The sequence below is a fragment of the Hippopotamus amphibius genome, chromosome 12 (genome assembly GCF_030028045.1).
Source record: "Hippopotamus amphibius kiboko isolate mHipAmp2 chromosome 12, mHipAmp2.hap2, whole genome shotgun sequence".
Taxonomy (NCBI): domain Eukaryota; kingdom Metazoa; phylum Chordata; class Mammalia; order Artiodactyla; family Hippopotamidae; genus Hippopotamus; species Hippopotamus amphibius.
Genome location: NC_080197.1, coordinates 23338784 through 23363478, shown reverse-complemented (window position 1 = coordinate 23363478; position 24695 = coordinate 23338784). Strand labels below are relative to the sequence as shown.

General features: G+C 52.7%; 1 protein-coding gene across 1 annotated transcript in view; it reads right to left on the bottom strand.

Moving 5' to 3' along the window:
• SOGA1 (suppressor of glucose, autophagy associated 1) overlaps positions 1-10349 on the bottom strand; it is a 76994-nt gene extending 66645 nt beyond the window's left edge. The window contains exon 1 of the mRNA XM_057702270.1: positions 9397-10349. Within this exon, the coding sequence (XP_057558253.1) occupies positions 9397-10071 (675 nt within the window). The 5' untranslated portion in view covers positions 10072-10349. The remainder of the gene's footprint in view (positions 1-9396) is intronic.
• Between the last annotated feature and the right edge of the window lie 14346 nt (positions 10350-24695).

The following is a 24695-nucleotide window of genomic DNA, read 5'->3' as shown; positions in this document are numbered from 1 at the left end:
TTACTTTATGCCCATTTTACAGACAAGCAAACAAAGGCTCAGGACGATGAAGGCTCCAAAGGCAATCAGAAGTGAGCCTCCCAGATGTGGCACAGCTCTCGGCATGAGACCACAGATACTCTCTCTGGCGGGGAGCTGTGTGGGGTCGGGGAGAGGAGATGTCCAGAGACCATGCCCACCAAGGCCAGGCCTGGCTTGTCACCCCATTCCAGCCCTCACTCTCCACAGCAGGGAGACCTCCACAGCCCCTGATGCCTCTGGCGGGTGCTCACAGCCGGGATACCTGACAGTGTCCCTCCTGTCCTTTCTCTGTTGACAGGAAGGAAGGCAGCATTTGGATCTGGATGTGTTTAAAACATCCCCCAAATGGCCGCTGGGCTGCAGCCAAATCTCTGAGCGGGGAAAGAACAGGATTCAGAGGTCTACGGGGAGGGAAAGCGAGGTCGGAGAGTCAAAGGAGCGGCTCTGGGTGGCACAGCCTGAAGCTCCAGCACACCCCAGCACTGCACACCTTCGCGCCTTTGCTTGCACCATTCCCCCTGCAAGGCATCCTGCAAAGAGCACCATGATACCCCAGTCCTTCTGCCTCTTGACACTTACGGGCTGTGTGACCTTTGGCAAGCCCCTTAACCTCTCTGAGCCTCGGTTTACTTACACCTGTGTAAAAGGAAGGGGGTCCCACCCTTGTAAGATCCTTGCCCTCATGCAGAGAACATGGGGAGAGTGGCTGGCATGAAACCTGTAACTATCCAATAAATAACCTACTTACTGTAGAGGTACATGCCCCAAAGGATCCTACAGGAAGTACCTAGGTGCCTAACACAGGAGCATGGCCTGGAGATGAAAACATGAAGGTGGAGGAGGAAACCAAGGGAGGCGGGAGGGAACCACAGTACAAAGGCCCCCACAGTGGGAAGAATGCAGGGACAGAGGCTTGGGGTACATGGAGTGCTCAGAACTTGGGTGGAGCAGGGGTGAAGTGAGGCTGAGAAAGGCAGGACCACACAGGCCACCCAGCCACTTGGACAGGGCCCAGGAGAGGTGTGGAGGGGAGAGAGGCTGATGCGATTGACTCAGAAGATCCCATGTGGATCTGGGCAAAAGCAGGGGAAAGATGTTGAGCTGGTCCAGCCTAGCCACAGGACCCTAAACAGTTTTTCTACTGGAGCCTGAGCTTCTCTTTGTGATGTAGGCAATGGGAGACTATACACCCCAGTCTTAGAATGGGGGACCCCAAAGGCAACCCTCCATCAGCAAAGGAGTATCTCTGGGTTAGAGTCTGCAGCACTGACCTGACTTGGGGCAGGAGGGAAAGGGGGGCGGTGCGCAGGGAGAGATGTGTTTGGGGATACCCTCAGTGCACTTCAGCTCCACGCACACCTCCCAGGCCCCTGCTCCATGCCAAGACCCACATCCGGAGCCAGGCATGGCCCCTGTCATCAAGGACCCAGGGCTCAGGGCAGTCAGACCCAAGCCTGCTGATAATGAGCAATGAGGGTACATGGTTGCTGAGTCCTTATAGGCCCCAGCTAATCCTTACATATGTGCTTTCTCTTATTTAATCCTCAGAGCAACCCTGTAGGGCGAGTACTATCAGCAACCCCATTTTACAGATGAGGAGACTGAGGCTCATAAAGGCGAAGCTTATAGAGGAAAAGGCAGAACCAGGATTCAAGCCCAGGTGGGCTCGGCTCTAGACCACAGTGCTTTCCACCACTTTGGACCCCAGAGAAAAGAAAGGCTGGCCTACTGCTCCTGCCTTCTCTGACTCCCTGCCATTTCTCAGGGAGGCCAGGGCCATCCACTGACCTGTGGGCCTCCAGTGAATGCCAAGGCCAATCTGGCCCAGAACAACCCAGAGTCTCTGGCTCCTTCCCCACCCCAGCTCCAAGTTCCTTCTAGCACCAGAAGGAAGAGAATGTGACTGCAGATGAGGTCACGCCTACGGGGCACCCAGGGGAATGCCCTTAGTAACAACCCTGGCTGCTAGTCAGGCCTCTGCTTGGAGCTTAGCCGAGCCCCTCCCCTGGGGAACTCTCTCTGCCCCAGCGGCTACACCGGATGCGGGGCTCCCACCCTTCTGCTGTGCCCAGGACAGTGCTGGATGTGTCATGTACCTGAACGCTAATCCTCCCGAGTGCTCTGCAAGAAAGGGATTAAGTTCCCATTTTACAGACAGGAAGACTGAGGCTCGATGAGGGGCCTTGCACATGGGGTTCATGAACAGGGAGAAGGTGACAAAGCAAGGTTTGGCCCCAGACCTGATCCCAAAGGTGGGATTTGCCCACCTCCCTCCTGAGGCCCCTGGGCCTTGTGCCAGTGCTACAGACACACAGAATGGAGGCAGCTCCAAGCCTTGCTATAGGTCAACACGGCCCCCTCCCACCAAGGTGCTCATAAGGCCTCAGCTCAGCTCAGCATTCAGTGCTCTTCCTGAGCAGCCCCAACTCCCCTTCCCAGCCTCTCCCGCACCGCCCCTACCCGCCACTCCCTCCAGCTCTTCTGTTTTAAGCCTGCAGTCGGCCTGCAGCCCACCTGCAGACCCTGATCAGTGCCTTTCATTCAATCATGCAACAAATATTTACTGAGTCCCTTCGATGTGCCAGGCACGGTTCCAGCAAATGGACACGGAGGCAGTCATTCAAGGCTAACTCCTCAACTCTAATGCCTCTTCCTCCAGGAAGTCTTCCAGGCCCCTCCTCTGAGTGCCCACATGTTCTCCAACCTCCTCTACCCTGGCCTCCTTTACCCAGGCAGAACCAGGCCCCCCCTTAGGGAAGGCAGTGGCATGGCTCTCCACAGTCCCCAGCAAACAGGGAGGGGGAGGAGGCAGGAGATGAGGGCCAGCAGGAAATTCTGAGGAGATTAGAAGGGAGTTGCCCCTGGGCAATATTTCTCCCAAGGGCAGGCCTGACAATTGCTCCATTTTACTCAGCCCACTGGGCCCAGGCCCAAGTGCTGGGTGTCCAGGGCCTGAGGGCCTTTGCTGCATCTTCTCCACCTTGGTGACCTGCCAGCCCCTTATCTGCCTACATACCACTCAGCCCCAGCCAGGCTCCTAGGGCCCCCCAGATCCAGGAGGTTGCAAAATCAAGCCCCCACCACACTCCTCACTGTTCCCAGCCGCCTAGTGGAAGGAAGCCTCGTGGAGGAGCCGAAAACAGTAGTTTGTACACATGAGCTCCAGGGAGACACGGGCCCGGATTTCCTGTGTTTCTGTGTAGCTGAAATGTCACAGCCTGCGTGTGTGTGTGTGTGTGTGTGTGTGTGTGTGTGTATCCCGGTGTGTGGGTCTCTGGCAAATGCTACAGGTCTGACATCTGAGTGCTCTGTGCTCGCATCCTGCTATGATGTACGTGGCTACGTGTCTTGTCTGTGTGTGTCTCCTGGGTGTGTGTCTGTGAGCCCCGGGTGTGCAAGGGCCTCTACTGTGCGCTCTCTTCGAGGGAGAGGCAGTGGGGGTGTCTGGGGGATGAGCTGTGTCCGTGCCTGCCCGGCAGGGGCTGATCTGTGGATTTCTGCGGATGCCAGCACCCGTGTGTAATGGCTGTGTGGGTTTGTGTGTGCGCCAGCACACGCACGTGTACTTCCGATATGTCTGAGGGTGTCTCTAGGGTGTGTCCATCTCTGGGACATGCCCAAGTGTATCTGGGGGTGTGTGAGGGTGTGTTTCGGAGCCGGCAGTCTCCTAAATGGTGTGAGGCTCTGTTGTGCCTGTTTGGTAACTGTGGGTGTGATGAAACAGGAGGTGGTGTATCTTGCACGGGTTTGTGTACTTCTCTGAGCAGGTATCCTCTCTCGTACGTCTGGAGGTGTGCTTCTGGAAGCAGAAAGCACAAGCATGTCCCTGGATGTGTACGTGAGACGTGTGTCAGTGGTCATGGATCTCTGAGCACGTGCTGTGAATATGTGTACGTGTGTTTGTGTGTGCAAGAGAGAGCGTGCCCAGGGACACAGGCCAAGCCCCTCTGCAAGGAATGCCGGGAGCCCTGGTAGCTTCGTGGTCCCCCTAAGGCCTCAGCAGCAGCCGCCTCACATTTTCCATCTCATTTTCCGTCTTGCTGGAGCGGCCCCCCTTCCCCCATGACAGGCGACCGGCCGAAGATCCTTAAAGACCCAGTTCTCAGAGCAGCTTCTTTGAGGCCACTTCTCAGCTGCCACAGGGAGGGCGGGGACTCAGGGCAGGGACTAGCCAGGAGCTTTACTGACCACGATGACCACCCTCTCCCCCACCCAGTGGCAGAGAGACTGGAGCCCTCCCCCTACAGCTCCCAGGAGCTGAGAAGAGCTTCACAACTTGCTGGCTTCACAGACGCCTGGCACAGGGCCTGATACCGTGGAGGCACTCAGAAAATATGTGTTGAATGAATGAATGAATGAATGAATGAATCAATCCATCAATGCCTGGAGAAGCAGGTAAGGGAAAGGTGACAACTGGGACAGGCACTAACATTTACTGTGCACTAGATCTATATCATCACTTGGAAAAGGGTTCCCACGACCCTGAGGCAGGCATGCTTATCTCCCATTTTTCAGAAGGAAAAACAGAGACTGAGAAAGGCTGAGAATCTCACCCAGAGTCACACAGCTTGTAGCTGGCAAAACCAGGCGAGAACCCTGCTCTGTGAAACTCGGAGGCACGGGCTACCTCCTGCATGGGAGGGGGTGGAAGAGTGACTGGGGAAGGGAGCTCCTTGGGGTTGTCTAGCGAAGTTCCCAAGTATATCAGCTGTGCAACCTTGGGCACATTACATAACCTCTGTTTCCTCATCTGTCAAATGGGTCTGATCTCAGAACCCTCCACACAGGACTGCTGTGAGGAGTAAAGGACTTAGTTAACCCAGAGCCGGGCACACTGGAGATGATCTAATAAGTGATAGCATTTGTGAGCAAGAACCATATAAGGTTGGGGATCAGCGGTCTGGGGGCCCCCAGGCCGGCTCTAACATCCCAGTACTCTGGATTCCTACCTAACCATTATCTAACCCTTAAGGCTGGATCCAAACTCCCATCACTTCCTCCAGGATCTCAGATCCCTGGTCCCAAACACACTCTGCATCGGGACAGGATACGTATTCCTGCACACGCATGCAGGCACTTGTCCCCCACACACCGCCTGCGGGTTCCAGGTCCTCGGCCCCAGCAGATCTTGTCCTCTCCTTGCTCCCAACAAGTCTTAGCCTGGAGCCTGGTGCACAACAGAATTCCTCTCAACAACCTATGTCCCAGACCAGACACAAGCTCATGCTCCAGTTAGACTGCAGAAAGAAGATGATCCAGGGTTAGACCAACCAGGTTTGGAACCCTGGCTGTGTGACCTGGAGCCTCCATTTACCCAGCTGTACAATGGGAACTGGAGGTGAATTAGATGCTGCCTCTGGGCCCTTCTGGTTGACATCTAGATTAGCTGCACTTCAAACACTCACCTGTAGGACCTCCAAGGGGGGTGGGGAGGCCTTGCTTCGGGGAGGCCTTGCTTCACGGAGCCCACACAGCATGGGATGTGATCACACCTTCCTGTCCTCCCTGGAGCAGCTCCTGATTTATTAACATCCTAAAGCTAAGGGGATCCACCCTCTTGGCCTCTCCCAGTTCCCTCAAGAATGAAGACTCCAACATCCTATCTGCTCATTGGCTAACAATAATAATAATTCCCTAAAAGGTGCAGGGTTTCACTGCTTGCAAAATGTTTTCCTGTCTATTCACACCTCCCTGATTCCTGAAAACAAGCCTATGAAGTTGCCCAGGCAGGTTCCATCATCTTAATTATACAGATGAAAAACAAGAGCTCAGAGAGGCCAAGTGACTTGCTCATGGCCACACAGTAAATGGCAGAGTCAGGTCTCTAAGCGAAAGCCAGGTCTTTGGCTTAGAGACCTGACTTTCAGAATCTTCCATCCACACCCGGTGGGTTCCCAGCATGTCCGCAAATGGTACATGGGCAACAGTTAGTGGTGATGGGGAAATGGAGGACCTTAGACCACCAGGGTTTTGAAGGTCAAACAGTCAATGTGTCTGCCCTGCAGCCAAAGCTGCATCTTGGAATCCTGGAACCTTAAAATTTAATAACCTTCAGACTTCCTTGGCTGGAAGGGACCCTGAGGTCAGGCAACTCAACATAAATCTCCACCTAAATCTCCCCCTAAATCCTCCTCAAGTAATCACAACCACCACATTTTGTGCACTTTACAAGCTGCTTTCCACAAACCCCATGTCTTTATCCAACGTTCAAGGTTGAATAACTCTGAAGAACTCAAGTGACAGTAAGCCACTCCTTTCTCCATAGCAGCTCCTTCTATCATCTCATTGGGAGAGAGCTGCCCCATTTTCACTTTCCCCACTCGGGCCCTAGAGCAAGCCTCATGCCACAGGACAGCTGCCGTCACCCGCAAGGCCTTCCCCAGTTGACGGTTCCCAGTGCCCTCTACCAGCTGAGAGGTGAGCTAGAGCAGGGCCCCACTGGACTCAGTGGGACTCAACCCAGGCAGCACAAGGCCTGCCAGGGACACGCTAGGGATCTGGAGTCCTTCTCCTGGTAACTCAGTTCCTGCATCTTAGAAGCAACATGGCCCAGAGGGGCAGAAAACACGTCAAGAGTTCAAGGTACTCGTACTCCAAGCCTGGCTGCCTGGAGAACTGGCTCTGGGACCTGCAGCAGGTCCCCTCCCCACTGTGGCCACAGTTCACCCATCTGTAGAATGAACAAAACAACACCTCCTGTAACAGCCTCTACATTTATGGCCCACATCCACAGCCTCTAGATTTTCATCTCACCTCTGTGAGGCTGGCAGCTGGAGAGAAGTTCAGCGACTGACCCATGTGTACACAGTGGTAACCGTACCATCTGGTCCTGCTCACCTCTCCATCCAATCTCCTTCCTCTCTCCAGCCTCGGCGCGGCTCCTTAAAATCCACAGGCTTTTTCCTACTTCCCTTAGCCTGGAATGGTCTTACTCCAGCTCCTTATTCACCTGGCTCCATCTCATCCTTCAGCCTCCCCAGTCCCCCCCACCACGTGCTCTTGGCACACTGTGTCCCTCCCCACCCTTATCGTGATCTGTACGGTGACGTAGTGTATGACTATTGTTTAATCCCAGTCTCCCTCACTAGCCCAACAGCTCCATGAAAACAGACACTTCATCCTCACCCACGGCTGGATCCTCAGATCTGCGCTACTGCCTGGTACACAGTAGGCATTAAATAAACGGTTGGTGACTACACGAATGAGGGGCCAGGACTGCTTCGGGTGGGGAGGAGGATCTATTCTGCCCCCACGGAGTCTGCAAGAGAACATGATAAGCGCCCACGGAAAGGTGTCACATACCACTTGAGAACAGCAGTGATCGAAATTACCCTCATCTGAGGCTCACTACATGCCAGGCGCTCTAGTGGTGTTTGCACACATAACTCATTTAACCCTTAAGGCTGGAAGACGTGTGATGCCCCTTTTTCAACAAGGAAACTCGGGAGCAGAGACATTAAGTAACTTGCCCGAGATCACAGCCAGGAAGGCACAGACCGGAGATCTAATAGTGGCCTGAGGCCTGCACATGAAGCCAGAAACACTGAACGAATGGGGGAAACTGAGGCTGTGCCCTGACCCAGGCAGTGGGAGGTCCCCAGCCAGGCCCTGGCCCCTGTGAGACCTTACTCTCAATCCCCAGCCTTATGGAACTATTTTCCATCTTAACAGTCATGGGTGGCTCCCAGGGACTCCAGAGCTCTGCCCGATGACTTGCTGGGATGAATAAGAGCCCATGGGTGTCAGTGCGCGAGATTCTAAGCAAAGCTCTATGGCCCATCTTCCCTCGCCATGGGGAGCAGTGGGGGCCAGGAGGCAGGAGTGAGGAGCTCAGGGTCCGAGTTTAGAGCAGCTCAGGCAGGGAGTACCAGAAGCAGCTCAGAGCACCACCTGGGCAGGGCCAGGCCTCCTCTGGCTTGTCTCCCTCTTCTTACCCATCCTCCACTGGTCTTCTCCTCACCTCTGGCTTTTGAAGACTATAGGAGCTGACTTAACCCCTGACTGTCAACACTGAATAGGGCCTTTAGGAAGGCTGACCCTCCCAATTAACAGATGAGAAAACTAAGGCCTGGCCTGAGGAGAGATTAGATGCTAAAGGGGTAGATTATTCTGATTCAGACAGACCCTGTCCTTCTATTCTACAACAGTTACTAAATGCACACTGGATAGCAGATGCTGGGGGAAACGGGGAGGGGGAGACAGTTAAGCAAGACCTTACAAACTCTAATGAGAGAGAAACCCTTTTGGCCGGAAGAGCTATAACGCAAAGGTAAGTGTTGCTGGGCAGACATAAATTAGCAGTGCCATGAACTTGGCGGCTCTTGGCCAGGGCTGCTCTGGGTGTTGTGCCAGGACATCAACTGATAAGAGTACGTAACATTTCAACCTCTTTCAAACCATGCCCAGCCAGTGGTGGTAGAACCCATGAAGCTTCCCAGGCCAACGTCAACACAAGGGCTGGGCTGTCCCTAAAGCTGCCTCAGTGCCAGGCAGTCGGCAGATGGAGCTTAGCCTGCACCCAGTAGGTGCTCATGTCCACTGAAAGGGTGAAGGCCAAGCCTGCTCTCCCGGGGAAGCTCTCAGGTCCCTACACGCCCAGAGGAAAGGCCCCTTTCAGATGTCAGCTTCCCTCCTCTCACTGGGAACACGGGAAGGACACGGGTACTGCCGTGGGGCACCAATGCCGCTGCTGTGTGTACAGGGCCTGTCCCAAACTGGGCAAAAGACAATACCCTGGGGTTTAGGAAGCTGCCTCTGAACTGGTTCTCCCACGACATCATCCTCCCAGGCTGCGGGACCGTTAGACTTGGCGGAAATCGGACTCCAGCCAAAGGGATGTTCCCAGATGTCATGCTTTCAAACGGGACCCGCCCTGGAAGGCAGGCAGGGACAGGCCTGAGCCAGGAAAGCCCTGGGTAAAGACTCAGGATGGTGTTCTGGCCTCTCCTTGGCAGAGGATGGCCACAGGTCTCCCTGGCAGTACTGCACACCAGTGCCTGTCCCGGAAAGGAGAGCCACCAAAGGCCTGGCCTCTGCCCTGGAGGTGGGGGCTCTGAGCAGCTGAATTAGAGGTCCAGCCCCTCACTGAGTACCCACCCCCATCCCAAGTACCGCATCTAGGCATCCTCCAAAGTACTTTTCCTCAAGCCCCCCTCCCCAAATCAGAGCCCTTCGGTCAGTCTCCCCTTCCAGGTTCCTCCCTCAGGACGAGGTTTCCCAGATACAGCGGGAAGCAGGATGTGAGGGAGCCCCTGGGGGTTTAGGCCCTCTTCCCACCTGGTGCGGTGGGACAGCAGGCCGGCTGGTGCCTCAGGCCGGTGCGGCTGACACCCGCGCCTCCCCACGGCCTCCCTGTCCCCCCGCCAGCCCCCCCACCTTGAGATAGTCGTTCTCCGAGCGCAGCTCCTCCAGCTCTCGCACGAAGCCGCCGGGCCCGCAGTCCAGCATCTCCTCGGTGAGGTCGGAGAAGGCGAGCGAGGCACTGAGCGGCAGGCGGCTGCTGCCCACCGACGACGCGGCCACCGACGGCTCCTCGGGGGAGGCGGGGGGCCGCGGAGGCTGCTGCGCGGCCGGCGCGGGCTGGGGCGGCTGCCCGGTGCGGGCCCCCGCCGGGCCCCCGGCCGCCGACTCCGCGTCGCTGCTCAGCGCCAGCTCCAGGCCCAGCAGCCGTGCCTCCTCCGACGCGCAGTCCGACACCTCCGAGCTGCTGTCGGTGAGGCTGGGCGGCGGCGGCGGCGGTCGCGGCCCGGTCCCCGCACGCGGACGGCCCTTGGCGCGGACCCCGGTGCGGACCCCGGCTACCCGCGTGCCTGCGCCCCGCGCCCCGGGCGCCACCGCACGCCCCTTCTTGTCGGGCCGCGCCGAGGACGCGGCGCCGCAGGCAGCTGCGGCGCCCGGGCCTGGGCCGCGGCGGCCCTTGGCCAGCGACCAGCCGGCCACGTCCTTGGGCCGGGCCGGCGACGGCGCGCGATGGCTCTTCTTCCTCTCCGGGGCGGGAGCGGGCGGGGGGCCGCAGCCCCGAGCCGGGGACTCCCCCGCCGGCCCCTCCATCGCGGCCTCCCTCGGCCTCAGCGAGCGGCGCGCATGGCCCGGGCCCGCCCGGCCCCGGCGCCCCGGGGGAGGCTCCTGGCGCCGCTCCGGCCGCTGGGGCCACGGCTCCTCTCGGCCCGCCTCAGCTCCGGGGCCGCGCTCCGGCCCCGACCCCCGCCGCACGGCCCCTCCGCCGCTCTGGGCTCGGAGAGCGCGGCCCGATCGCCTCCAGGCGCCCCGGCTCCGGCTCCGGCTCCGGCTCCGCCCGGCGCCCGCCCCCTCGGCCTCGCCGCGCCCCCGCAGCGCGCCCGGGCCCCGGCCGCCGGCGCGCCGATCGCTCTCTCGGGCTCCGAGTCCGGCAGCGGCCCGGGCCCCGGCTCCGCCCGGCGCGGCCCGCCCCCCGCGCAGCCCCGCCAGCTCCCCGCCCCGCCGCCTCGGCTCGGGGGCGCGCGGCTCCGCGAACAAAAGGCGGACGCGGCGGGAGCGGCAGGGAGGGACACCGGCAGCGAGCGAGGGAGGGATCTGCGAGGCAACAGCGACCCCCTCGGGGGTCAGGCGGGCCGGGGCTGCCGCGGCCCGGGCTCCCCGCGCCGCTCCGCCGCCGCCCCCTCCGCGGCCGGCCTGGGGAACGCACCCGGCGGAGGCGCCCCCGCTCCCCGCGTCCGGGCAGGGCTCGCGCGGGCGGCGGCAGGGGGGACTCCCAGGCAGAGGCCGGGCGGACCTCAGCTCGCCGGAGCCAGCATCCATACACACGCCGGGCACCTCGCCCCTCGCGGCTGTGCGGAGCGTGCGCGAACTCCGCCCCCAGAACCTCGCAGGGCCGGACCGGTTAGCCCAATGTACGGACGCGTAAACTGAAGCCTAGGGAGGACAGGCGGTCAGCCCACGGTCAGCGGCGGGGCCGCGGGGATGGAAGCCAGACCTCGCGCCTCCAGGGCGTGCTCCGGGTCCTCTGGCTTGGCTCCCTTCTTCACAGTCGTGGGGAGCGTCGGGCCCTGGGTGTCTGCCCGGCTCTGCACGGCTTGACCCGCTGTGATCCCAGGCCCACTCCCTCCTGCCCTGACCCCGGTCTCAGGCTCTGCACGGCTAAAACGGAGGCGACCTGGTCTCAGGAGTGAGACCAGCGGATGCTTTGGGCATAGGTTTTGGCTCCCGTGGGGGCTGGTCCGAGCTGGACGCGGTTGCCTTGATCCCCGCAACTTCCCCCGCGAGAGCAACTCCGGATGACCCCGGGGCCCCGGCTCTGGTGGGTGTCGTTTCTTTCCTTCCAGAACTGTGCTCCTGTGTTGTCGGTTTTCCCTGTGTCTGTCAACCTTCCCCGCCCCCGCCCCCGCCCCTCGCTGCTACTCCCCATCGCCACCGAGCCGCTGCTGGGCAGAGCCACTCGAAGTCCTTTGGCTCCGCGGGGGGCAGGCGATCACCCTCAGGGTGGCATCCCCTTGCGGGGGTGGGAGGTGGGGGGGCAGGGCTGTATTTAAGTGTCTGCAGCCTCTTCTTCCTCCCTGTGTTCCCCTTCCTTTCCTTTTCCTCCTCCTTCTCCCCTTCCCCCCTTTCTTTTGCATTTCTTTCCCTCCTCTCCCTCCTCCCCCAGTCCTGTTGCTTCACCTCCTCCTGCCCTTGACACGCAGCTGGCCCCAGGTCCACTTTGTTTCTGGGTCACCTCCCCTACAGTGGTGAATACACTCCTGAAGTATGCCCTCTTCCCCCTGAGGCATGGCTTCATCCCCATCTAGGTGTGACTAGGTGTGTGAGTGCCCCGTTTCTCCTCAGATCCTTCCTCCAGGTGCCCCCCACCAGGCCGGGTAAGGGGTAGGGCCACTCAGCAGTTTCTCTGCAAACACTTCTCCAGGGGCATTTCCCCCGCCCCCTCTGGCAAGGCACCAGCTCCCCTGCCCCCACGGACTGTCCATGTACCCAATCCACAGGCACTGGGTGGGACCTTGAGGGACACAATGGTGGACTTGTCAATGGTAAGTTCCTGACCTCAGGGAGCACACAGTAAAGGGAGGAGTAGAGCCACAAAAGAGTCATTGCGGGGGGGAGTCAAGGAAGGGAGAGAATACAGGGATATGTGTATAAAAACAGATGATTGAACCTGGTGTACCCCAAAAAAAATTAAAAAAAAAAAAGAGTCATTGCAAAAGGGTGGCATGGCATTTCACAGGGGCAAGTGCCAGGGCAGGCCCTTCTGCTTCCCGAGCCTCAGAAGACCCCACCTGGTCTAGTCTGATGTAACAGATGGCAGGATCCTTCTAGCTCTGATGCTCCCGTTTCTTGTAGACTGGTTCTGCTCTGGAACAGAGAGATGCTGTGTGGCTCTTGGAAACTGGTTACCCTCTCTGAGCTTTGGTTTCTCCATCTATGCAGAATGTGGGCTTTGAGATGTTAGATGTTGAGAATCCCAGCACGGGACGTGCTAAAGCAGGCTGCCTGGATCTCTCCAACCTGGGCCTGGGCTGGAGTCCTGCTCTACCATGTACCCTGTCTGGGTCCCAACACTGATAGCTGAGCAGAGGGCTGTTGGCCCTTCCTGATTTGAAGGTCTTCAGATATGGGGAGCCATGAATCCACATGGCAGCCCCAGAAGAGCCTGGGAAGCAGCAAGGCCCTGGTGGAGAGGGGCCCTGGGGTTGGGTGGGGTCAAGGTGGGGGCTCTGGACTCAGTTCAGACAAAGGAAACAGCAAAAGGTGTAAGACTTGCCAGGGGCCCAGAATTAGCTGCGTGCAGGCGGGGAGGCCGTCTGGGGCTTCCTGACCCCTGGGCACTCATGCCAGGCTCTGTGCGCATCGCTGCAGCAGAGATCTCAGAAAGGTTAGGAATTTTTTGTTGTTGATTGTATTTTTCAAAGATAAGCACAGCAATATATAGCTCATCCCAATTATTCTTTTTTACAGTGTGGCATTGACACTCTTCCAATTGAGTGATGGGACCTATGTTCCCTCCCCTTGAACCTGAGCAGACTTTTGAGACCGCCTCAACCAACAGAGAATGGCAGAAGTGACAGTATGACTTCCAAAGCTAGGTCATAAAAGGCAATACGGCTTGTTTTTTAATTTTTAAATTTTATTTTATTTTGTTATTATTATCGGCTGCATTGGGTCTTCACTGCTGCACATGGGCTTTCTCTACTTGTGGCGAGCCGGGGCTACTCTTCATTGTGGTGGGAAGGCTTCTCATTGCAGTGGCTTCCCTTGTTGTAGGGCACAGGCTCTAGGCACCGGGGCCTCGGTAGCTGTGGCACGCAGGCTCAGCAGTTGTGGCTCGCGGGCTCCAGAGCACAGGCTCAGCAGTTGTGGCACACGGGTTTAGTTGCTTCGTGGCATGTGGGATCTTCCTGGACCAGGAATTGAACCCGTGTTCCCTGCATTGGCAGGCAGACTCCCAACCACTACACCACCAGGAAAGTCCCGGCAGTATGGCTTTGACAGCTCGATTTCTCTCTACCTGTTTCTCTCTGTCTCTCAGTCTCTGTCCCTCTGTCCCTCGCTCTCAATCCACTCTCCCTGGAACTCAGCCAGCATGTGGGGAGGAAGCCCAGGCCTCATGGAGTGGCCATGTGAAGGTATTCCAGCCAACACCTCCACTGAGCCCTGGACATGTGAGAGAGGGAACTTTTAGATGATTCAGCGCCCAGCCTTGGAGCTGCCCCAGCTGATGCCAAGTGGAGCAGCAATGAGCTGTCCCAAACTGTAAAATAAATATTGTTGTTCTAAGCCCCTAATTTGGGGGATAGTTTGTTGTGCAGCAATGGATAACTGGAATGCTTGTTCAAGGTCATATGGCTTGGAAGTGGCAGGGCTGGGGTTAATTTGAACCCAGGGCCATCCAGCTTCAGAGCCTGTTGTGCCGCACTATTGGGCAGTGTCCAGCTCAGGCATACAGTGTGTGCTGTGTAAAGCTCTACTCCAGAAGGCATGAAGTATTAAATGATTTTAGGAATTATATATCAGATTGTAAGAAATGAAGATGCTGGTCACCCAGTGGAAAAACAGTTTATTTTCTCCCATCAGGCAGCTAAATTGACCAACAAGATGGAAACTGAATGAAAAGTAAATCCTGGAAGGCTCCAAAGAGGAGGTGATTTTTTTTAAAAAACTAAAGTAAAGGTTTTGTCCCTTATACAAACCGCTGGCTGAGGAGAATTAGAAGAATTAGTAGGGGAACCTGCTTTATTTTGTTTTTTTGTTTTGTTTTGTTTGTTTTGGCCGCACCACACAGCATGTGGGATCTTAGTTCCCCAATCAGGGACTGAGCCCATGCCCTTTGCAGTGGAAGCATGGATTCTTAACCACTGGACTGCCAGGGAAGTCCTGGAATCTGCTTTAAATAGGGTAGTGAGGGAGGCCTCTCTTAGGAAGTGACATTTAAACTGAATATTCAAAGAGCCAGAATAAGAGAATTCCAGGCAGAGGAAACAGCAAGGGCAAAGGCCTTGAAGGAAGAACAAGCTTCAAGGAAGTAAGAAGGTCAATGTGACTGGCACTTAATGGGTGATAGAAGGAGAAGGACAAGACAGAGCTGGAGTGGACAGCGGCGGCCACAGCAGCCCTGAGCAGGGCTTTATTCGCCATGCAGTGACAAGCCACTAGGGACTTTGGAGTAGTCAGGGGTGAGAGGTAATCTAATTTGTGTTTTATTTTAGTTTATTTTACTTAAAATTTATGTATTTATTTGTTTTTGGCTGCACATGGGATTCCTCTAGTTGCCACTAGCAGGGGCTACTCTTCGTTGTGGTGTGAAGGCTTCTCATTGTGGCGGCTTCTCTTGTTATGGAGCATGGGCTCTAGGCGCATGGGCTTCAGGAGTTGTGGCTTGAGGGCTCTAGAGCACAGGCTCAGGAGTTGTGGCGCAGGGGTTAGTTGCTCTGTGGTATGTGGGATCTTCCCAACCCAGGGCTCAAACCCGTGTTCCCTGCATTGGCAGGCAGATTCTTAACCACTCCATCACCTAGGAAGTCCCTAATTTGTGTTTTAAATAGATGACTCTAGCTGCTGGCAAGAAGGTGCTAGAAGATGGGTAAAGGACCTATTGGACCAGCCTCTGAGAGGTAATGGTGGCTTGGATGAAGGTGGAAGCAATGGAGGGGGAAGCAGAGAGGTAGTTTTGAGATCTGTTCTGGAGCCTTGAAGAGTTAGACAGCCTTGGTTGGAGGTGAAGTCAAGTTCAACTCCAGGTTTCTGGCTTTCATTACAGGACGAGTGAGGATGCCACTTAACAGGACAGGGAAAACAGCTTAGAGGTGGTCGGGGGAGGAGAGACCAGGTTTGGACGGGGAAATGGAGAGTTCTTTCTGGACCTGATCAGTTTGAGATGTCTGTGGAGACATCCGAGTCACATAGGCAACTGACCTCTGAGTGTGGAGCCCAGGATAGCAGTTGGTCGGGAGTCATGAAGAGTCATCAACATTTAGACAATATTTATATTATTTTATTTTTTATTTTATTTTTTTTGGGGGGTACATCAGGTTCAATCATCTGTTTTTATACACATATCCCTGTATTCCCTCCCTTCCTTGACTCCCCCGCCTCGAGTCCCCCCCACCCTCCCTGCCCCAGTCCTCTAAGGCATCTTCCATCCTCGAGTTGGACTCCCTTTGTTATACAACAACTTCCCACTGACTATTTTACAGTTGGTAGTATATATATGTCTGTGCTACTCTCTCGCTTCGTCTCAGCTTCCCCTTCACCCCCCGCCCCCTCCCATACCTCGAGTTCTCCAGTCCATTCTCTGTATCTGCATCCTTATTCTTGTCACTGAGTTCATCAGTACCATTTTTAGATTCCGTACATGTGAGTTAGCATACAATATTTGTCCTTCTCTTTCTGACTTACTTCACTATGTATGACAGATTGTAGTTCTATCCACCTCATTACATATAGCTCCATCTCATCCCTTTTTATAGCTGAGTAATATTCCATTGTATATATATGCCACATCTTCTGTATCCATTCATTTGTTGATGGGCATTTCGGTTGCTTCCATGTCCTGGCTATTGTAAAGAGTGCTGCAATAAACATTATGGTACAAGTTTCTTTTGGGATTATGGTTTTCTTTGGGTATATGCCCAGGAGTGGGATGACTGGATCATATGGTAGTTCTATTTGTAGTTTTTTAAGGAACCTCCAAATAGTTTTCCATAGTGGCTGTGCCAACTTACATTCCCACCAACAGTGCAGGAGAGTTCCCTTTTCTCCACACCCTCTCCAACATTTGTGGTTTCCAGACTTTGTGATGATGGCCATTCTGATTGGTGTGAGGTGATACCTCATTGTGGCTTTGATTTGCATTTCTCTGATGATGAGTGATGTTGAGCATCTTTTCATGTGTTTGTTGGCCATCTGTATGTCTTCTCTGGAGAAATGTCTATTTAGGTCTTCTGCCCATTTGTGGATTGGGTTATTTGCTTTTTTGGTGTTAAGCTTCATGAGCTGCTTGTATATTTTGGAGGTTAATCCTTTGTCCATTGTTTCATAGGCAATTATTTTTTCCCATTCTGAGGGTTGCCTTTTAGTCTTGTTTATGGTTTCTTTTGCTGTGCAAAAGCTTTTAAGTTTCATGAGGTCCCATTCGTTTATTCTTGATTTGATTTCCCTGATTCTAGGAGGTGGGTCAAAAAGGATGTTGCTTTGATGGATGTCATAGAGTGTTCTGCCTATGTTTTCCTCTAGGAATTTTATAGTGTCTGGCCTTACATGTAGGTCTTTAATCCATTTGGAGTTTATTTTTGTGTATGGTGTTAGGAAGTGTTCTAATTTCATTCTTTTACATGTAGCTGTCCAATTTTCCCAGCACCACTTATTGAAGAGGCTGTCTTTTTTCCATTGTATACTTGTGCCTCCTTTGTCAAAGATAAGGTGCCCATATGTGTTTGGGCTTACTTCTGAGTTCTCTATTCTATTCCATTGATCTTCCTTTCTATTTTTGTGCCAGTACCATACTGTCTTGATCACTATGGCCTTGTAGTATAGTTTGAAGTCAGGAAGCCTGATTCCACCAACTCCATTTTTCCTTCTCAAGATTGCTTTGGCTATTCGGGGTCTTTTGCGTTTCCATACAAATCGTAAGATTTCTTGCTCTAGTTCTGTGAAAAATGCCATTGGTAATCTGATCGGGATTGCATTGAATCTGTAAATTGCTTTGGGTAGTACAGACATTTTCACGATGTTGATTCTTCCAACCCAGGAACATGGTATGTCCCTCCATCTGTTTGTGTCGTCTTTGATTTCTTTCATCAATGTCTTAAAGTTTTCTGCATACAGATCTTTTGCCTCCTTAGGCAGGTTTATTCCTAGGTATTTTATTCTTTTGGTTGCAATGGTGAATGGGAGAGTTTCCTTAACTTCTCTTTCTGCTCTTCCGTTGTTAGTGTATAGGAATGCAAGAGATTTCTGTGCATTAATTTTGTATCCTGCTACTTTACTAAACTCATCAATGAGTGCTAGCAGTTTTCTGGTAGAGTCTTTAGGGTTTTCTATATATAATATCATGTCATCTGCAAAGAGTGAGAATTTTACTTCTTTTCCAATTTGGATTCCTTTGATTTCTTTTTCTTCTCTGATTGCTGTGGCTAACACTTCCAAAACTATGTTGAATAACAGTGGTGAGAGTGGACACCCTTGTCTTGTTCCTGTTCTTAGAGGGAATTCTTCCAGTTTTTCCCCATTGAGTAGACAATATTTAAATCCATGAGACCTGATAGGGTCACACAGAAAGGGTCTACAGAGAGAAGAAAAACTGGCCTAGAACCAGGAAGTTAACAATTCCTGGTTCTGGGGACTTCCCTGGTGGTGCAGTGGTTAAGAATCCACATGCCACTGCAGGGGACAAGGGTTCAATCCCTGGTCCAGGAAGATCCCACACGACATGGAACAACTAAGCCCGTGGGCCACAACTACTGAAGCCCGCACAACTAAAGCCCGTGCTCCACAACAAGAGAAGCCCACACACCACAACAAAGAGGAGCCCCCACTTGCCACAACTAGAGAAAAGCCCGCGTGCAGCAACGAAGACACAATGCAGCCAATGAAAATAAATAAATAAATAAATAAATAAATAAAAATTAAAAAAAAGAAAACTCCTGGTTCTATCACACATACAGAGAACAAACTAGTGGTTATCCGTGGGAAGAGGTTGGGAGAGGGGCCACATAAGGGTAGGGGATTAAGATGTACAAACTATTATGTATGAAATAAGCTACAAGGACATATTGTGTAACACGGGGAATATAGCCAGTTTTATAATAACTCTAAAAGGAGTATAACCTTTAAAAATTGTGACTCACTGGGAATCCCCTGGTGGTCCAATGGTTAGGACTCTGTGCTTTCATTGCCAAGGGCCCAGATTCAATCCCTGGTTGGGGAACTAAGATCCTACAAGCCTCTTGGTGCGACCAAAAAAAAAAAAAAAAAGAAAGAAAGAAAAGGAAAAACTAAAGGTTGTGAATCACTATTCTGTACACCTACTACTTATATAATGTACATCAAGTATACTTCAATTAAAAAATAAAATAAAGTGTAAAATTAAAAAAAAAAGATTGATAGTTGTTACCTCCAGGAGTGGATGAGATTGAGAGAGAACAGATGAAGGGGGCCTTCAATAACTGCTCCCAAAACATCTATCATTAATTGTTTAAAACATTAAATAAAACTTTATCCATATATTTTTTCTTTAATAAAGTAGAAAATTAAAAAGAAAAAAAAAAAGAAGAATTCCTGGTGCTAGAAAGCAAATAAGAGAGGAGAAGGCAGCCACAAAAGACAGAGAGGGAATGGCCAGTGAGGGAGGAGGGAAACCAAGACAGCATGTAGTCAGGAGGGAGAATCTCCATCAAGCGGTGGAGGAGCTGGAGGAAGATGAGGGCAGAAAAGTGCCCCCTGCCTAGGGCAATACGGAGGCTGCTGGGGATCTTGACAAGAGCAGGGGTGGTAGGGACAGATGCCAAGGGTGAGGGATTGAAGAGTGACCAGGAGGACTTCCCTGGTGGCGCAGGGGTTGAGATCCAGCCTGCCTATGCAGGGGACACAGGTTCAAGCCCTGGTCCGGGAAGACCCCACATGCTGCAGAGCAACTAAGCCCCTGAGCCACAACAACTGAGCCCATGTGCTGCAACTACTGAAGCCCGCGCGCCTAGAGCCTGTGCTCTGCAACAAGAGAAGCCACCACAATGAGAAGCCCTTGTACCACAGTGAAGAGTAGCCCCTGCTGGTAGCAACTAGAGAAAGCCCTGGGGCAGCAATGAAGACCCAACGCAGCTAAAAAATTAAAAAATAATAATAATAAAGAAAAAGAAGTTAAAAAAAAAAAGAGTGACGAGGTAGAGGTGGCGTATGGGGAGAAGAGGATGGAGCAGTGGCGTCGAGAGGGAGGGGCAAGTGAGAGATGGGTGAGGCAGAGAGAGGCAGGGCAGGAGAAGGAGAGACGACAGATCCGGGGGGGCCCTGGGGCCTGGCCTTCAAAAGGAACAGGGGCCCTTCCTCCACTGCCCTGGAAGGAAGGGGGAAGAGATGGGTGAGATGCAGGTGGGTCTGTTGGGAAGGTGAGGGAGTGACTGATGGCTTCTGTTTTCTCAATGAAGAATTAAGTCTCTGGCTGAGAGTGAGTCGCCAAGGACTGGGTGTTGTGTGAATTGGGCAAAGCCCATCTGTAACAGCGATCAGAGAGGAGCTCAGACCTCCCAGGGTGACGTATCCAAGGGCGAGAGGGAAGCTGGTCAGCCCAGCAAACCACCAGGTGTATTCTCATCCGTTTCTGTTAATGTTTTCAGGTGTATTTTGTGTAGCTGAAACTGTGCCGCATATCCAATTTTACACCTGGCTTTTTTCACTTTACAGAGTAGCAGAAGCATTCCCCTGTGCATTTGTGAACTCTTGGCAAACATTGCTTTCAATACTTAGAAATAATCCACAGAGTGGGTGTTCCATGGGTCGCTTAACCTTTTCCCCTTTTACTGGACATTGAAATTGTTTCCTGGCGATGACTCTTGCAGTTCTCGAAGAGGCAGCATGTGGTCTGGTGGAGAAAGGACAAGGCAGGCTGCAAGGCAGGGCTGGGATGTTCAACATGCTGGCGCCTAGCATCTCGTCGTGGAAGCTTTTTAGGCACCAATTACATGGCGATTGGCTTTCCTGCCAGTCCCATCCCTAGACCTGAGGATAAAGAATGAGACAGCAAGGCACATCTCACTGGCCTCCTGAAGTGCCCAAGGGTTGAGGAATTGAGCTTGGAGGAACGAGATTTGGGAGAGGGGTCCCGAGAGCAGGGAGGGCCAGACGTGTGACCCTGAGCTGTTGACAGTTCAAACACATAGCGCAACAGCCCTGTTTGAGGTGGCAACAGGGGCCCTCACTTGAATGTTTTCCCCATAATAGAAGTCCTTTTGGTATCCCACCTTCCCGGAGTGGGCATTGTCCCAGGAGACCTGGTCATGGGGAGAGGATCTGGGGACCCAAGTGCTTTCCACCAACGCCAACAGGAGGGGGTCTCTTTCAGGCGCATGAAGATGGAGTGAGCCACTCGAGAGAGTGGGCTTACCCACCCAGCAGGCTGGGGGACCCTTGGTGGGCATATTTTTTCAGGAGTTCCTGCCCTGGGTGGAGGCTGCTTGTTCTGGGACTGACTGAAGCCCCTTCCAACTTTGAGGATCTGTGTTTCAATAACAGCATTCCCTGAAGTCCCTCCATGAGCCAGGGACAGAGAAGTACCCCTGCCAACAGCGTGCCCGCTGTGTGCCAGACGCTGGGCTTCCTGTGCGTGATCTCACCCCACGGCATGACGGGCCAGTGAGGAAAGAATCACCACCCCATAGGCGAGCTGGAAACCAGCGGGGCCAGAGAAGGGCTGCCTCTCCTCAGCTCTCAGCCCTGGGCCTCCTCTGCAGCACAGGGTAATTGATGGGACCCCACGGCAGGACTCTTTCCTGTAACATCTGCGCCCCTTAAAGTAAGGGTCTTCTGTAGCGGGCTTCAGGCACCATGTGGCATCTAGTAGCTGTGGTGGAGAGGCTCCAGGTTAGAGCCAAGGAGTTCAGGAAACCCCACCTCTTTGGGCTGGAGGGGGCAGAGCTGGGGGCCCGAGGTGACAAAGTCTTGTTTGTGGGATTTGAGTTGCTGAAGGACGATAATCAGTGCCAGGACTTTCCAGCTGAAACCGGAGCAGGCTCCGGGCCAGGACCTGCCACCTCCAGGCTGGTATAAGAACGGGGAGGAGGGCTGGAGCCTGGCTGGGGCAGAAGTGCCAGCGACCCACCGGGGGACCAGGGTGCAGAGTTAAACTGCTTTGTCCAGACTGCCAGGTGGACAGGGTCCGTTCTGGAAGTGGCCCCTTCTCTGTGGGATCCAGGAGATGCACTAGGGAAGCCATCGGGCTGGACAGGCTGGAGGAGGTCACCTGAGGCTGAGACGTGGCAGGGTGAGTATGTTCTTCCATGGTTCCTGCCTTTCCCTTCCCCACGGAGCTACGCACCCCTGCACGTGACGGAGTGACTCTCTGTCCCAGAGGTGCCCAGGTGGAGACTGATTGGCCATTGGTCAGGGATTTGAGCCCTGAATCTGTCAAAGGGGCAATGTGGGGGGATAGCTACAGCACTGTCATTTATCCTGTGGTCATCAAACACCAGGCCCTGTGGGTTATCTCACTGAACTCAGAACAGGAGGACGGAGGCCTGGCTCAGCATCCTAGTTCTTTAGGCATCATCTTCATTTACTCTTACAACAGCCCTATTTAAAGGTATTTAAAGATAAGACTGAAGCACAGAGATGTTAAGTGACTTGTCCAAGGTCACATAGCAAGTAAGTGGCAAAACCAGGATTTAAACCCCCTGACTTCAGGGAATTCCCTGGCGGTCCAGTGGTTAGGGCTCTGAGCTTCCACTGCAGGGGGCATGGGTTTGATCCCTGGTTGGGGAACTGGAATCCCGTATGCCACATGGCACGGCGCGGCCAAAAAAATTGAAACAAAAACTTCCTGATTCCAGAGTCTGTGCTCTTAACGACTATGTTATACTATCATGTGGCTGTGCTTAGTCCCTTCTGCTTTCTGAGTGGCGGTTTCCTTATCTGTAATTTAAGGATGTAAAATGTGATGATCAGAAAGGTATTATCCTGAGATTTCTGGAAGATATCTGGACATGGGTCAGCCTTAAGCACTGGGAAGCCTCATTGGAAACATTTATCAAGAGCATGTGAACTGGAGGCTGCCCAGCACTGGAGCTTGCAGGCTCTTTGGTGGGGCTAATGGCGGACTCCGGGAGGGCTCTCACCAGCGGGCACTTTCCAGGGCCCCTGCCACCGGTGTCCCTGTCCCCGTGGTGAGCCGAGGCTGCCCCCTGCCTCTGCGGGCAGCCCTTCAACATCAGCAGGCCTCTAATTCTGCCACTTCTTGGGACTGACCAAGTGATGACAAAAAAGTATTAACATAGAAGACAGAAAGAACATTAAACTTCCAAGAGGAGTAGAGATATACCAGATCGAGATGTGTACCGATGATAAGTGAAAAGTTTCCAGCAAGTTACCAACTTATCCCTGATTGTCTGGGACTTTCTTGATCTTAGCACTGGGCTCCAGGAAACCACTCAATCTTGGGTAAACTAGTTTCCTCCAGTTTTTAAGTGACTACTCGGAGACCATTCTAGCAAAGGTGACATAACATCAGCAGAAAGAACAGAGGTCAGTATCGCATGACTTCCATATCAGTTGGAGGAAATTAGAAGATGCCTTCATTTCTGTTTTACAAATGGAGAGACCATCGCATAAAGACACTGTGAAATCTCCCCCAACCTCATAATTTGTCAGTGTGCCTGAAATATGATCAAGTCAGGGTTCTTACATCCCTGTGAGCTTTCTGGCAGGAAAAAGGGCCCATTTTTTCTCTTTATTTTGTCTTGTTTTGAAAAACATAGTTTATTAAGTTTCCAAAAGATTGATTTTCTGGTAGTTTAAAAAAAATAATTTAATGATAATAGTTTTTCAAATAATAATAAAAATAATGATAATGCTTAAGCACAGCCAGGAAGGAAATCAAAACATCAGGTAGGGACTTCCGTGGTGGCTCTGTGATTAGGAATCTGCCTGCCAACGTAGGGCACACGGGTTCAATCCCTGGTCTGGGAAGATCCCACATGCCACAGAGCAACTAAGCCTGTGCACCATAACAACTGAAGCCCGCCCGAGAGCCTAGTGCCTGTGCTCTGCAACAAGAGAAGCCACTGCAATAAGAAGCCCGCGCACCACAATGAAGAGTAGCCCCCGTTCGCCGCTGCTAGAGAAAGTCCACACACAGCAATAAAGATCTAACACAGCCAATAAACAAAACAAACAAACAAACAAAAAACCCATCAGGTATTAGAAGTTCTGTGCAACCTAAATAGGGAAGAGATTGAATTAAATATATGAACTGGAATAAGTGGAGTATTTTCATGTTTCAAAGTTTCAGTTATAGCAGTGTTTCCTTCTGTTATGTCAAGATTGTGACCTTTTATATCTACTATTGGTTTTTTTTTCTTTAAGAACTTTTATTGAGATACAATTGACATACAATAAACTGCATATATTTAAAGTGTGAAAAAAAAGAGCATGTGAATGCCCTCTGATCCATTAGTCAACTTTTGAAATTTATCATAAAGAATATCATCAGATTTATGAACAAGGAAGTTCATTACAATTTTGCTTATAATCACAGAAAATTAGAAGCAAACAGAATGTCAAACATTTGTGAAATGACGTACAGCCTGTGACGAAATAACATGTAGCCCTTAAAAATCACATGTTCAAAGGGTACTGAATGTAACTGGAAATTTTTCATTCGTTAAGTTTGAAAAAGCACTTTATAAAACTATACATGGTATGCTCTGTTTATAGATGTGTTCATCTATATATATGAAATAAATATAAAAGGTGGGAAAAAATACCTTTAGGGGTTGACAGTTTATCTCTGAGATGCAGAATTATGAATGTTTTTGTATTTTTTTTATTCTTTTCTAAATTCCTCAAATTTCCTATAGTAAACACATATTGCTCTTTTGATTAGGAAAAATGACTTTTTTTTTTAAAGACCTGTTCTTTTGGTCTAGCTTTTGACCCCTTTCAAGCTTATAACGGCTTTGAGAGGAAACCAGATTGCAGGCTGTCAGTCTTGTGAGGGCCTCTGAGATAATCTGGTCCAACATGCTACATGTGGGGAAACCCACTGTTACATGTTACATGTGGGGAAACAGTGTAACATGTTACATGTGGAGAAACATGTAGCCGTGTTACATGTTACATGTGGGGAAACCCAGTTACATGTGGGGAAATCCAGGAGTACAAGGGACTTATGCAAGGTCATACAGGGAACCAGAAGCCCCAGACCCCCAGTCTGGGGCCCCAGGCATCTGCCCGAAGGCCAGAGTCCATGGGCCAGGCTGCCAGAAAGGCAAGGAGGTAGAGGGAATCACAACTAATATTTACAGCTGACATGTGTTAATTGCTAACTGCAAGCGCGGCCTTGAATGCCGAGTGTAGCTGAGCTCACAGACCCACCCAGTGACAAACTGGCCTGGGAGTGAGAGGTGAGTGACGGTGAGAGGGAGCAAAGGGCAGCTGGGTGGGCGTGGAGCCAGCCGGGTGTGCCTCGGGCCTCTCCCTCTCACCTCTAGGCTTCACCCAAGGCT